We start from the raw sequence: 14,845 nt of genomic DNA, 5'->3' as shown, positions 1-14,845 counted from the left end.
GTATAATGCTGCAGCTCATTTTAGCTAATCGTGGCCCATTCAGCCCGTTTCGCAGCTGACCCACCAGACCCCTCGGTTCTCCCGATGGCCAATCCTCCCCTGATCGCCCCAAAGTGTGTCGGCCCACTGGGAAAATGCCTGGTATGCCAGATTACCAGTCCAGCCCTGGTTGTAATACAACACTTTTTTCTTGACATAGGAATTCAAGATGCCATTAGTGTTTTAGAGCACATGCTAAAGAACCTGCTTGTGTATAGAGATCCATATGCAAATCTTGACCGTCCTCAGAAGCCATACTCTGAAAGAGAGAAAAAGGTCAGAGGTCATTAATCATGTGCAGCATCAGAATCTAAACCCAGTAAGATATGAATTGCATTTACTGAATGCTAAGTTTTCCATTATCACTAACATAGCAGAAGCATTCTTTCCCTCAGGTAATAATAACAACCTCTCTCATTTTATTGCTAGATTTGTTTTGAAATGCCTTAGTCGCATAGGACTACTTAATTAAAATGATAAATTGCTAAAGGTTGGAATCCAGTGTAAATCAAACCAATTGATGCGACTTCAACATTAATGACAGCAGGAAATATTTACAAATGTACCAGTAAAGAAATCTGACCATGAACTAGCACAAACTAACATGTTTTTGAAGATTTACAGGTCAACTTACAAGCATACTGTAGAGATGTTATAGTGGTTGTGCAGCACTGTGTTTTCTTGGAAAAGCTCTATTTGGCTCTGCAGCTGTTCCTCTATTATTTCAACACTTTACAGATCGCTAGTGTATTTGGCTGTGCTGCATGCATGAGCCTCAGTGGAATTATTGTGGATGTTCCATGTTGAAAACCTATAATAGCAATAGAATGTTAATATAATCCATTAGTTGCAGGCAGCTTTCATTCAGTAAGCTATTAATCTGACCTTTTTTTCCATGGCTTTTTCAAAGATTCACTGTTGTAAAGCTTTATATAATCACTATTAAGATAATGTCCTCAACAAAGGGAAGGATACTTGTAAGAGAGAATATGAGGAAGCACAGACTTTGCTGAAGGACATGAAAAGGAGATAGAGGATGAAGCACAGCTTTAGAATGAGAAGAACTGTAATCTATCAGGTGCTTTACATTCTGCTTCTTTTTTCATACATTTGTTTGTTACAGTTTACATATTCATAGTGTTCTTGGAGTTGGCAAAAAACATGTTTACAAAGACCAGTATATGTTTTTGGGAATTTTGTGGTATTTTGTATTGATTGAAAATAAATGTACCTGTTTTAGTTTTTTTTTTTTTCTGTATTTGGTTTGGGTCAAATTTATTTTGATCATGTGCTGAGAATTTTAACTTGTAAGGGCATTTACTTTGTATGCTTTTCTGACAAATGGTGTAAATAAAATAAAAGTTAATTATTAAACAGAATATTGCATTCTAGAGGACATTACCTCAAAGAAGCTTTCATTAATCTAAAAGTGGAGAGTATGAACAAATAACTTGGAAATTACATTTTTTGGTCAAGATTTTAGGTCTATGCCCACAATTGGAGACATTTGAAGCTCCATAAATATAATAAAAGCCACATTAAATTAATCCATATGACTCTAGTGGTTAAATCAATATCTTCAGAAGTTATATGTGAGGTTTGGGTGAGAAACAGATCAATATTTAAGTCCTTATTTACTCATTCACTTTCAAAATGTGAAAGAAAATGAATGTGAAAGTAGCGATTCATTGTAAAAAAAAAAAAAAAGTCTTAAATATTTATGTTTCTCACCCACTCCTATCAAATTGCATCTGAAGATACATATTTAACCACTGGAGTGTTATGGATTATTTTTATGTGACCTTTATCTGGCCACCATTCACTTGCATTGCATGGACTTACAAAGCTGAGATATTTTTCTAAAAATCTTTGTTTGTGTTCTGCAGAAGAAACAACAGGGGGGATGTTCTTAATCATCCCTTTAAGATATGTTTATATAGAAACAAAATGACCTATTCCCAGAAATATACCTATTCACTGGAGTAAAAAGTGTGCCTACCATGATCTCCCCAATTTATAACAGAATGTCTATATTTTTGCACTTAAATAGCTTTGCGGTGTGTCAAATATGTTTTTTTTTTAGAAGTATAACAAATTCATGTCTCAGTTTATATGGTCATAATATATATGAAAGAAAAAAGTTATAAAATAACGAAATGCTGTTTAAATTTGTTTTTGATAGAGAGGATGTCAAAAGTGCATTCTTGAATATATCACTGGCCAACCTCACATTTGTAAATAAGTTACTATTGAAACCCAAATTCATTGCGAATTCACTCAATAAAATGAATGCTAAAAATGATATATTTGTTAAAGACAACGGTCAAGTTCATTCTCCTGTAGGAGGCGCTTTTGATAAAACATAGACGCGCTACAGAGACTCCCACAAAAGTTAGCGATTGCCGTCGTACTTATAAAGTGCAGAGAGGTTTAAGAAAATCCTGTACCCAGTTTTCAGGAATAGGAAGGAAACGATGACTTACTTGAAACACGTTTTCATTTTGGTAACAATGCGATGTTTTGTTCAGGGTGAAACAGAGGCAATTCGTCCTGGAAAAAGTAAGTGACTACCCCATACATCAAAGAATATTTTATTGGTAAACAGTCTGTTTTGAAAATGCTGTGTGATTAAGTTATATAACAACGACGATGTTTTATCTTGATCAAATTAGGCTACATAGGTTTACTGTATACTTTCAGATTTATTTTCAGAATAATTGATTATGCCCAGGTACAACACCGATACTCAAACTATATGACATCCACGAGTGTCGTCTTTTTGTTTACATGCAGTGTCTGGCGTTTTTTGCACTTTTAAAGAGAAGACTTACAGGCCAGGAGATAGCTGGCATCCCTATTTGGAACCCTTTGGATTCATGTTCTGCATGCGTTGTACTTGCACTGAAGTACGTACCCACCTTTTCAAGCCTAATTATTGTTTAAAGTTTTAATAAGCTATACGATTTTGTATTTTTGTAAGCGGCTGATGACACATGAATTGCCTTTAACATACACTGCCTGGCCAATAATAATAATAATACAAATAATAATTATAATATTTCGTTGGACCGCCTTTAGCTTTGATTAAGGCGCACATTCGTTGTGGCATTGTTTCGACAAACTTATGCAACGTAACTACGTTTACTTCTGTCCAGAGTTGCGTTAATTTTTGTCCGAGATCTTGTATTGATGACTGGAGAGTCAAACCACTCCATAAAGTCTTCTCAATCACATCCCAAAGACTTTCAGTGAGGTTATGGTGGTCAATTAATGTGTGAAAATGATTCCTCATGCTCCCTGAACTACTCTTTCACAATCTGAGCTTGATGAATCTTGGCATTGTCGTCCTGGAATATACCCCTGATATCAGGTAAGTAAAAAATCCATTAATGGGATATCCTGGTCATTCAGTACATTCAGGTAGTCAGCTAACATATGTTGCTGAGCCTAGACCTGACCAATTGAAGCAACCCCAGATCATAACACTGCGTCCAGAGGCTTGATGGGTGCATCGCTTCATGCACTTACCTTCTTACCCTAACGCACCCCTCCCTTTGGAATAAGATAAATCTGGACTCATCAGTTCACATTACCTTTTTCCATTGCTCCACAGTCCAATCTTTATGCTCCCTAGCAAACTGAAGTCCTTTTTTCCAGTTAGTCTCACTATCAAGTGGTTTTCTTGTAGCCACACAGCTGTTTAGTCCCAATCCTGTATTTTCTTGTCATATGTATGAAAATGCTCTTACTTTCACTATTAAACATAGCCATAGGATCTACTAACAATTTTTTACAATGAGATTTCACCATGCATTTTAGTGATCTCCGATCACGACCATCCTTCCAGGTTTTAGCAATGCATTGGACAGTTCTTAAACCAAATCCAGTGATTTCAGCAATATCCTTAGTTGTTGTTTTATTGCTTGATGCAGGCCAATAATTTGCCCCTTCTGAAACACATAAACATCTTTTCCAAGACCATGGGATACGTCTTCCAACATGGTTGTTTATGAAATGAGAAGCTACATACTGCATCAGTTAGGGTTAAAATAATTGTTGCCAGCTGAAATATATGAATCAATGTAATAATGATCCGATCATATCTGCTTATTTAAACTTGCAACTTTTTATTTTGGCAAGGCAGTGTATAATACTGTTATCTCACCATAAATGTAAATGGTATTTGTTTTTCTCAGTTGCACGTGTGGGTGTATGAGCACACTTGTGTCAGCCCCCTTATTTATTCAGCATGAAGAAAATGAAGCCTATAATTAATTAATTACTGTTACAAGTCCGGACATTTTATATTTATTATTCCCATTTTTTACAATGAATATTTTCATTACCATAACAGTCTTTTTCCTGCTGTAGCCTAGACAGTAAAAAAAATCTGCAGTTGTACAATGACATTAGAAATAAAAATTGGTGAAAATGAAAAGAAGTAATTTGGGAATATTACAATGATGTATAAATACTTTACAATTGAAATAATATATAATTTTTTTTCACGTTACGGTAATGATAAGCAGAATTGGGTAAGTTACTTAAAAAAGTTATTCACTACAAATGACTAATTATTGATCAAAACTTGTAATCAGATTACTTTTCTAATTACTTCATTAAAAATAATCATATTACTAATTACTTTATTTTTAACTTACTTTCTAAAACACTTTTCTGTTCAACACATTCAAAATAATGTCTATATTTCTTTCTTGTTAATTGTCACACATTAGTCATTAAATCAGAACCTCACGTCTCCTTCACAGTGACTCATTACGGGGCCATAATTCATGTATTCTATATGAATAATATATTACAAATAACCATAAACCTATAATGTAATTAAAGTAATTCAATTAACTGAAAGTCAGTAACTGTAATCTGATTACAATTTTTTTTTTAAATGTAACGCATTACACTACTTTTGACTGAAAAGTAATTGTATTACAGTAACTAATTACTTTGTAATTGTGTTACACCCAACACTGATTATAATATCACGTCATCTTTTTTCGAATTGCGGTCAAATAATTTTACAGTGTGAAAAAAATGTAATAGTTCTAAAATGAGGCTTCATTTTCTAGATGTAAAATATAACTCCTTATTTTTTTCTATGGATTTTGGAGTACAATAGGTCCAGGACATTTTCTTGACAGGTTTGTCAAAATCACCTACAATGTGTTATGTGTCTGCTATCTGTTAGTGTTTCTGTCTTCTTTCATGTGGGGGCAATCATCGTATGTACATTCATGTAAACCTTGTAACTACTTGTAGTCTGGTCATGTGAAATGCAACCCCATCAAATGCCCTGTTCTGCGATGTGAAAATCCAGTGACTCACTCACAGCAGTGCTGCCCTCGTTGTGCAGGTAAAATTTCTCACCCCTTATGTCTAATCAATTTATGGTACTTTTATGTTGGGATTCAGTAACTATATATGACACAATCATGATTTGATATTTGTGTAGAATTATGCCTCCAGAATTATAAATCACACATATGCATTTGATGTCTAATACATCATTGTTTGAACCGTCTTCTAACTGGTCCATATTATAACTATTTTCATAATTACAGATGAGCACAGAACTCCTGCTGGTCTTCGGGCACCCATTAAAACCTGTAGGTATAATGGAAGTATATACCAAACAGGGGAAACATTTACCAACCATGAACTCTTCCCATCCCGTCAATCCAACCAATGTGTCATGTGCACTTGCTCTGTAAGTCATGCAATATTCTTTGTATTCATTGTTGTTGCATTCACCAGAATATATCTCTCAGGAATAATATGTGAAATTGGATATAACTTTACACAGATTTTTTTACTCAGTTAACTAATATACATTTTAATAGATAATGTGCACTATCCATCAACAAGGTTGTCGGTAGGTTTTGGAATTGACACTTGGCAAAACAACTACTTCTTTTAATCAGCCAACTGGGCACAGTTATCGACCATTGCTGATAATCTCAAAATAGCCAAATATCTTAGCAATAAGATATTACTATCTTACTATCACTGTCACTAGATGTGATTAAAAAAAGATGTTCTTTCTCAATGTTCTTCAAATTTTTTTTCATTATAGAATGGAAATATATTCTGTGCATTGAAAACATGTCAGCCCATTACATGCTCCTCACCAGTTTCAGTTCCAGATACGTGCTGCTTGTTGTGCAAAGGTGACAGTATAATTTATTTTATTAGTATTATTTATTTATTTTAGAGAATTTTAGCCTATTTAACGTACTGCTGTATGTACTGTAGTCTTCAAATGTTACAAAAAATATATTTTAGGCTGAAATCAAATGGTTGCTAGTTGCTGTACTCTCATTTTAGGTATAATTCCACACCTTAATATCATGGTGATTGAAATAATATTGTCTCTTTTGAATAAACAGAGGGTGCAATTGATATCAATTCTGCCTCATTTGGGGATGGAGGACAACAACTTAACAGAGGAGTTGTATGTATTTACAGTAATCGGTTCTGTTCAGCAGCAGCTAGTTTAAAATTCCATTTGTTTTTTTCATGCTGCACTGCATGCTATGTATATGGTTAGATTGTTTTTAAACAAGTCCAGAGTAACAATGTTTGCTGTTTGTCCTGAAACACAAGAGGCATTCTGTGGATCACTGTGCTGGGGACCAGGTCAGGGGTCGCTCTATTAGGGCCACACCATCAACACTGCGGAGCTCTCCGAGAGGCCTCAACCTACAGACGCTACACCTTACGCTACAAGGAGCTGCAGAGACTACTGTTAAGATTCTTCTACAGCGCAAACATCAGAGAGGTAAAATGATTTTATACATTTCAACAGAGGTGTCAACAGAATTAACTTTTTCAGAATCGCTTCACAAATCATATCCTCTCAAAGAGTTTCTGACTTTGTCTAAGCTTGCGTGTACAGCGGCAAGACCTACTCCCATGGCGACATGTGGCATCCGGTGCTGGGCAAAGTCTTAGAGTGCATTCTGTGCACCTGCATGGACGGCTTTCAAGAATGCAGGCGCATCACATGTCCCAGCCAGTATCCATGCCAACATCCCATAAAGACATCAGGAAAATGCTGCAAGATTTGTCCAGGTAGGCTTGTCAGTGGCATGCCTGCTGAAAAGACCAGCTTCCATTTCCACGTTGGTCAAGGCTTAATGCTAGTTTGTGCTGGTCTAGCTGCTGGACCAGCACAGCTTTTCTATTCACCAGTAAAACTTTTTCAACTTAGTTGGTTGACCAGCATGGCCTCTCTGGTGAAGCTGGTTGATTAACTAGCTTAAGAAGCCTGGCAGGTACACCAGCACAAGCATCCAGAATTTACTGTATGCTGGTATTTCTTAGCAAGTATCACATTAAGATATTAAAATTCACTCAACAGGCTTGCTTTATATAAATTTGGGCTCTAATCAAGAAGAGAAGAGATTCAAGAGAGTTATGACTCTACATCCCAGCTTTCAGCACATGGGTCATTGACAAAAAAGGTTGTCCGAGGTGATAAAGATAAGAAACCATTTAAAAATCGTGTAATAGTGTAGCGGTTAGCGTGCTGTGCTACAAACCTGACGACCTGAGTTTGATTCCTGCTCATGGCCAACACCAGTGACGATTATCTGAACTGGTCCCAGGCCTCCCCTAGGTCGACTCAGCCTAAAATGAGTACCTGGTGTGGTGTGTAAAACATCACCACTGGGGAGACAAAGGTGGTCGGGTGTGGTGCTGGCCACCCCCTCGTGTACTGCTCTGGCCTTCATAGGTGCTTGCTAACAGCACTTGCTCCTACAGTCTGTTAAGGCTAAATGGGGTATCTTTGTCTTTATATATATATTACAAATATCATGTTTTAATCCAGGACAAGTTGATTTATACTGTATACTTATCGAAACTCAATTTTTCTGAGGTAAAGAATTTGCTTTGACTCGGTTGAGTTAACTTTCTGCTTTTACTCAAGTTACATTGATATAAAAATATGAAAAATTTTTCAACATAAGAAGTCTGGTTGAGACAACAGATTGACAAAACCGAATGATTTAAGTAATGTGGACTTGACCTGTTTATTTCAAATAACTAAATATAATTAATTAATTAAATTTGTTCTTAGGCTACGTCAACATTAATCTGGATAATTTGAAAACAGCATTTTTATTTTCAAAACGCTCCCCCTCCACACTGCGGTTTTCAAGCATTTTCCAAAAGTTACCACAGTCTACAGTGAAATATATGAAAACGCTCATATATTTCATCTCCTTACTGCGCATGGAAAAAAAAATCGCTGGTGCACGTATGGGCTGAAACACAATTGTCCTTGTGTTCTTTCACCGGACACCAATTCTGAGTAAACTTCATGTCGCCATTAAAGGAATGCAATGTGAAGTTTGAGGCCAAAACATGGAGAAAAAGTCTTTTTTCACCCCCCTCTTTCCAAAACCCAGCACATCAAAGATAACAAAGAGGCTGACAATGAGCAGAAGACCATTATGGGGCAGGCAGACCAAGGAGAGCACAAGGGGCAAACAGGCAGTCCGATGGGGGCACAACGGGCAAACAGGCAGTCCAAGGGGGGCACAACGGGCAAACAGGCAGTCCAAGGGGGGGGCACAACGGGCAAACAGGCAGTCCAAGGGGGGGGGGGGGGCACAACGGGCAAACAGGTAGTCCAAAAGGGCCACAAGACGGGGACTGGGTCAGGAGGCCTGGGAGGTGGCCACAGGACAGGGACATGTTCAGGAGGCCTGAGTGTCGGCCACAGGGCAGGGACAGGTTCAGGAGGCCTGGGAGCTAGCCACAGGGTAGGGTCTGGAGATCTGGGAGTTGGCCACAGGACAAGTTCAGGAGGCCTGGGAGTTGGCCACAGGACAGGTTCAGGAGGTCTGGGAGTCGGCCACAGGGCCACAGCCATGGAGAACTCCGAGGGCAGAGCCGTGGTAGGCGGAGCCATGGAAGTTTCAGGTGGCGGAGCGCACGCTCTAAACAATCACTCACTAAATTGTATGCATAACCCCTATGTCAAAGATTTCTTGATAGGGGTTATGCATACAATTTAGTGAGTGATTGTTTAGAGTGTGCGCGGAGTACCCAACTGGTAGATTTGATGACCAAACGTACTAATCAGAACAATTTTAATAACACAGCAGTTACGTTTAGCCTCGACCGGTCCCAGAGCCAGCGCCTGTAGCCTCGACCTCCTGAGCCTTCCACGGCTCCGCCTCCCATGGCTTCACCTCCTGAGCCTCCCACGGCTCTGCCTACCACGGCTCCATCTCCAGAGCCTTCTACGGTCCACGCACTGCATGTTTGCTGTTTACAGAGTCTAGAGCTGTCACAGAGAATGGTGAAATATCTCAAGCCACTTATTTCATTAATATCTCTCAAGGAGTAGGACACCATTAAATGATCGCTTACTGCACCTTTAAAATGTTAAGTTGACTTTAAAGTTTAAAGTTTAAAGTTGTGCCATCTCAAAAAACAAAAACTCTTTTCTAAAAAATCTTGTTCATGTTGTTGTCATTGCCAGTAGTATTCGAGAATTCATGAAAATGATCCACCTTACTCAAGACACTTAATTAATGGAGCATAATATGTTAGGATTTATGTTTATTGTACTCAATTTATTTGGGTTAAAACAACATCAGTGATAACAGTGTACTGTCTGTGGATGGTTACACCACAAGTCATTAAGCCCTAGAAAAATATCAAAATTACTTTTTCATGATAGTGTATTCAAGTAATTATTTTGTGTGAATTGTGTGCATTTTTATTTCTTTTTTAATAATTTAATAGATATGAATATGAATAACTAACTAAAATATAGTAATAAAAATGGGCATAACATCACTGATCCACATGCTTTATCATTGTGTTTCTTTTCAAATGTACAGAGCTCAAAGCAGAGAGCAATAGGACAGAGTGCTACCTTGGCCAGGACAATAACAGTCTCTTGGTATATAAAGTTGAATCCTCATCTGCCACTCAATTAGAGGACAAAGTGCGGATGATAGCCATCGAGAGACAAGGAACCACTGAGGTTGAAGTGCAAGTTTGGAAAACAGTTGAAGGTAATGTTGTACTTTTTCTTTTCAGACAGATCAAAGACACTACAGATATTGCAGTCCTGGAACTGGGTGCTGAGACAAAAAAAAAGGGGGTGAAAAGATATTTCAACCAATGACGTGTGTATGGGACAAGACTATCTGTTTTTGACTATTGGAAGACGGAGGTGTTTTGTGAAGAAAAAAAAATTTAAACTTGTATTTTTGTAATTTTGTTTGGTGTCAATAGTGCCGCAGAAATTACACACTTCAGTCTGAATCTTTGTTTGAACTTTTATTGTTATGAAAATTGCTCACCTTGATTGTCTCTTCACACTGTCTTCTGTTCCTTGCAGGTGTTTTGCATCTAATGGAAACAGGTGATGTTCAAAAGAAAGACCTCATAGAACATCCCGAAAATTACATCTTACTGACCACATTAGATGAGGGTATGTTTAGTCATAAGCCTGTAGTTCTTTTCATTTCAACACATTTGTTTTCCATTAGGATAAATGTTTATTATGAAACAGGGAATGTCATACGATTCACATTAATGCATCAAAAAATCTACTGCATATTTTGATACAGTTTAAATTGAGTTTGAATTGAATACTCAGACAGATAAGTCTGGAGAGTTCCTTATTGATGTTATAGTGAGTTAAAGGAAAAAGTATTCCTCTGTGTCAACCAACTGTTATATTAAAAACAGTCCTGAAAACTGAGATTCTACATGAGACAACTCTAAATGTTTGGGCTTAGAGCATTTTTGTCTGTCAGAAAATATAAGACAGTAGAGGAGACCAAAGGAAATTGAACATCTATTATATATAAATAAAGGAAAGCTTTTGAATTTCCTTTTTAAACATTTTCTGCTAAACTATTTCAGTCAGTCACTCCTTATGCATCTTGTGTGTGTGTTTGCTGTGTTTCATCTTAAAAAAGTTAGGTGCTAGACTTGGTAGTAACAAAACTGTTGTTTCTGACATATACCTGAAGTGTGTCATTTTTTCAGTGTTGCAATACTTCATATGCAGAGACAACTATAAGTAAACCATTTGTAGGTTCAACCTGACTCAACTAGTGGTGCATTTCAAAATCTTTTTGTTCATCCAATGGCAGATTGGGCCAGTGTTTAAGTTGTCAATATTTGGTGTTGCAATTCCTTTTGGTGTTGCTAGTAGCAGAGTCATTACGCATTTTTCTATTTGTTTATTCGTTCTATGTTTTTGCACAGACACTTGGAGAAAGTTCAAAGAAGAGGAGGACAAGCAGAAGGACTTAAGTAAGAATAGGAGCTGTGAAGATGGAATAAAGGAAGTAGTGAAGTACTTAAACCCTGAACAGCTGGACAGTCTTTGCAGTTCTTAGTCTCCTCCCTGTTCTCTAACACTGCCATCCCTGTCTATGACACCCATTTTATTACACGAAGAACACACTCACCCCCACACAATGTGCATGTAGTACAAAACCAGATGCTGGCAGCAGATAGTCTAAAGATCTTGTTTATTTCTATGAGTCAGTTCAGCGCAAGTCTTAATGAGTTTGACAGCTCAGAATTCTTTGTAGGACCTTGCTTTTTTCAGAGGTCTTGAGGTCAGGCATTGCTGAAAATTTTATATTTGAGATGGAAAATGAGTGAATACATGCATATGTCTCAGTAGGCTACTAAGTGGGCCAAAGTTGTAGGTGTGCTCAAGAAAGAAAGGGTGTAAAGCAATCATCATTAAAGGGATACTTCCCCAAAACTGAAAATTATGTCATCATTTACTCACCCTCATGTTGTTCCAAACCTGTAACACTTTCTTTCCTCTGAGCAGAATGACAGTCTCAGTCACAATTCTTTAATGTATGGAAAAAAGAAGCAATGAAAGTGAATTTTGACTGAGGCTGTCAGTCCCTAACATTCTGCCCTTTGTGCTCCATGAAAAAAGAAAGTCATACAGGTTTGGAATGGCATGAGCATGAGTAAATGAATACAGAACGTTCTGTTTTGGTTGAACTATCCTTTAAAAAGGAATGGTTTATGCTATTATAGCAAGCATCCACTGTATGTACATAAAAGGAATAGCACAGGATGATAACAGCTTATTGGCCAGAATGCTTTTATAAAGTTGACATAGGCCACCTTTTTTTTCCAATGTACTTAGTTACACGTCAGTCATATATGTATCATGATTCAACTAAAAATACACTATTTATTGTACATTTAAAGGAGCAAATATAATTTTCTTTGAACATAACTTTAATAGAATTATGTTTTTAATACAACATGTTTTGCACTGTCATTCATGTAGCATGTATGTGTATTGATATGGTTATGTATCATTCCTATGCACTTAAAATTTTCATAAATATATTGGGCTAATGTCTGGTGTGACACTGACCAATACAACAGTTTTTATAATGCAAGGCTCTGTAGCATAAGTTACAATTCTATTGCTTGTTTGCTTGTTTTCCCAAGAGTTATAATGACCTTAAATGTATTAAAGAGAATTCCTACTAATGCCATAAATGTAGGTCAGAATTTGAAAGCAATAAGATGTGTTGATTGTTGAGATTTAACAGGTTTTAAAGAATAGTTCACCCAAAAATTGTAATTCTCAAAAAATATTTACTCACCCTCATGTTGCTCCAAACCCACAAGATTTCTTTCTGCTGAGGAACACAAAAGGAGAATTTTTGAAGAATCAAATCTTAACTTAAGATAAAGTCATATGGACCACTTTTATGGTACTTTGTCATTTTGGAGTTTGACAGTCCAAGTTTGAGTTGGGAATTGTAAGGAATTTAACCATTCCAGTTCCCCAATGGGGATTATTTTAGGACTTTAAATAAATAATTATTTGGAAATAATAAATGCAGTTTATTTTTGGATTTACCACTCTTAGCAGCCTATTATGATGAGATCATTTAATTTCAGACATGACAAAATTACTTTTCAGTAGACTTTCAATTTCAGTAAGTTGCATTCACTAAAATTAACTGGCAAATAAGAGTCATTCATTCGTCAATTAGCACTCTTTAGCGGTGTAGATTCAAAAGAACCGACTAATAGAGTAATTTGTTTGGGAATCTGGCTACACTGGTCGTGCTGTATGTTTTGCACTGTAGATTCAAAAGAACTGGCTCATAGGAGTCATTCATTAAGTAATCGGACCACAGTAGTCACACTGTATATTTTGTGCTGCTGATTTAATAATGATGTTGCTCATTGTCAGACTATTTTAGCATAGTGTCCAGTCCACATTATTAGAAGAATGCACATTCGCTATAAACAGAACCAAAAGTAATGAAAATCATTTGGTTCCTGTATTTTTAAGAAAATGGAACTGGTTTTGAATAAGAACCAGTTCTTGGTTCCCAACCCTAGTCCAAGTCCACATTCACCTTTATTAGATGGAAAAGAGTGGCCAGGATATTTTTCAAAAATTCACCTTTTGGATTCAACGGTAGAAGCAAAGTCATTTTTTGAAATTATATGAATTAATTTAAGGTATCCCTTCAAGGTATCGAACATCCACAGGTCATTAGTTCACACAGTCATTGTAACTAACTGAGAGGGAGACATCTGGGATGTTTACTTTGAACAGAAATGAACAAGCCATTGTGGGAAAAATGAGTAGAAACCTGTTGTGGCACATCACAGTGCCTAGTGCACCATGGCAGGGCTCTGGACACAGTTTTATTGTTAAATGCCGATGTTTTGGGAAGGGACGGCATGTGAATAGGCTGTCAACAGTCTTGTTTAGGTCACCAGGTGTGAAGTAATCCCCTTTTGTACTTCAGTCATGCTCATTGCAGTGAACTGAGAGTGGCCGACGAACCCAGATTGGGGCAGTTCATGGAGTTGTGACTAATATCCACTCTCTCCAGATCCCAAAAGCCCACTTTCCTCTTCTTTCACAATGAGTCATTGTGTTGGCCTCACACATAGTGCCAGACGGTGCTGCTCATCTCTCACTGAAGGCCTGACAAAATATTTTGAAACAGAAGCCCCTCAGTTGCAGACCTTAATAGTCACACAATGAAGCTGTGAATTATTTCCGCTGGCTGTTGGATCTAACAGATTCTGGCAATTTGTTCTCTTTGAGCGGCTTGGAGGGAGACAAAGGGGATTTTGGGCTGTGCTCCTATTTCATTTTCTCCCTTTGTGTATGTTAGTTTAAGAGGATGGTCGGACATTGGGTTTGATCCATACTCTCACCATTGTTTTTACAAAGAGAGCAATTTGTAATGTCAAGACCCTTTCATAGATTTACACCTTATTAACCCAGAGAAAAATTTGATTGCTCACACAATGCTCTTTCATAACTCAAGAAACTTAAAATCATAGTTCATCATAATTTCCTCACTCTCATGCTGTACCAAACCAGTATGACTTTCTTTCTTACATGTAACACAAAAGGAGATGTAATGCAGAATGACAGCTATAGTAGCCATCAGGGTTGGGCTGTAACTAAATACATCTAATGCGTTACGTATTCAGAATACAAAACGAAGGAGCCCCTTTACCTTTTCAAGCACCTGCATACAGAAAAAAGTTACTTTATGAGAGAAGTAATAAAAGTATTCTAAAAATTTTTTAGAATGACAACCAAATAAGGCAAAAAAAAAAAAAAAAAAAACTGCACACCGGCACACTTGTCCTTTTGCTCTCTCTCTCTCTCTCTCTCTCTCTCTCTCTCTCTCTCTCTGTCTCTCTCTCTCATATCTAGTAGGAGACTACTAGATAATGATAATACAATGTCTTAGTCATGTATAATGATTATGGGATTGAATAT

General features: G+C 37.1%; 1 protein-coding gene across 1 annotated transcript; it reads left to right on the top strand.

Moving 5' to 3' along the window:
* Positions 1 to 1,946: 1,946 nt before the first annotated feature.
* On the top strand, positions 1,947 to 12,881 carry LOC127627797 (chordin-like protein 2). The gene is made up of 11 exons (XM_052104348.1): positions 1,947 to 2,598; positions 2,833 to 2,945; positions 5,317 to 5,410; positions 5,619 to 5,764; positions 6,131 to 6,224; positions 6,444 to 6,508; positions 6,661 to 6,835; positions 6,940 to 7,128; positions 9,915 to 10,091; positions 10,421 to 10,513; positions 11,299 to 12,881. Exons 1-11 carry the CDS (start codon positions 2,514 to 2,516, stop codon positions 11,430 to 11,432), a joined length of 1,365 nt encoding a protein of 454 aa, XP_051960308.1. The 5' UTR covers positions 1,947 to 2,513; the 3' UTR covers positions 11,433 to 12,881.
* The last annotated feature ends 1,964 nt before the right edge of the window (positions 12,882 to 14,845 follow it).

The sequence above is a fragment of the Xyrauchen texanus genome, chromosome 34 (assembly GCF_025860055.1).
Source record: "Xyrauchen texanus isolate HMW12.3.18 chromosome 34, RBS_HiC_50CHRs, whole genome shotgun sequence".
In the NCBI taxonomy this organism is placed as follows: domain Eukaryota; kingdom Metazoa; phylum Chordata; class Actinopteri; order Cypriniformes; family Catostomidae; genus Xyrauchen; species Xyrauchen texanus.
Note: the sequence above shows the minus strand (reverse complement) of the source record. Positions and strands in the feature narration are given on the sequence as shown.

Bases quoted from the DNA above. Each gene is read 5' to 3' on its own strand.
- LOC127627797 (XM_052104348.1), top strand. From the start codon at position 2,514: ATGACTTACTTGAAACACGTTTTCATTTTGGTAACAATGCGATGTTTT. The intron at 2,599-2,832 runs GTAAGTGACTAC...GTTTACATGCAG, and splicing joins GGCAATTCGTCCTGGAAAAA to TGTCTGGCGTTTTTTGCACT. The intron at 2,946-5,316 runs GTACGTACCCAC...AACTACTTGTAG, and splicing joins TGCGTTGTACTTGCACTGAA to TCTGGTCATGTGAAATGCAA.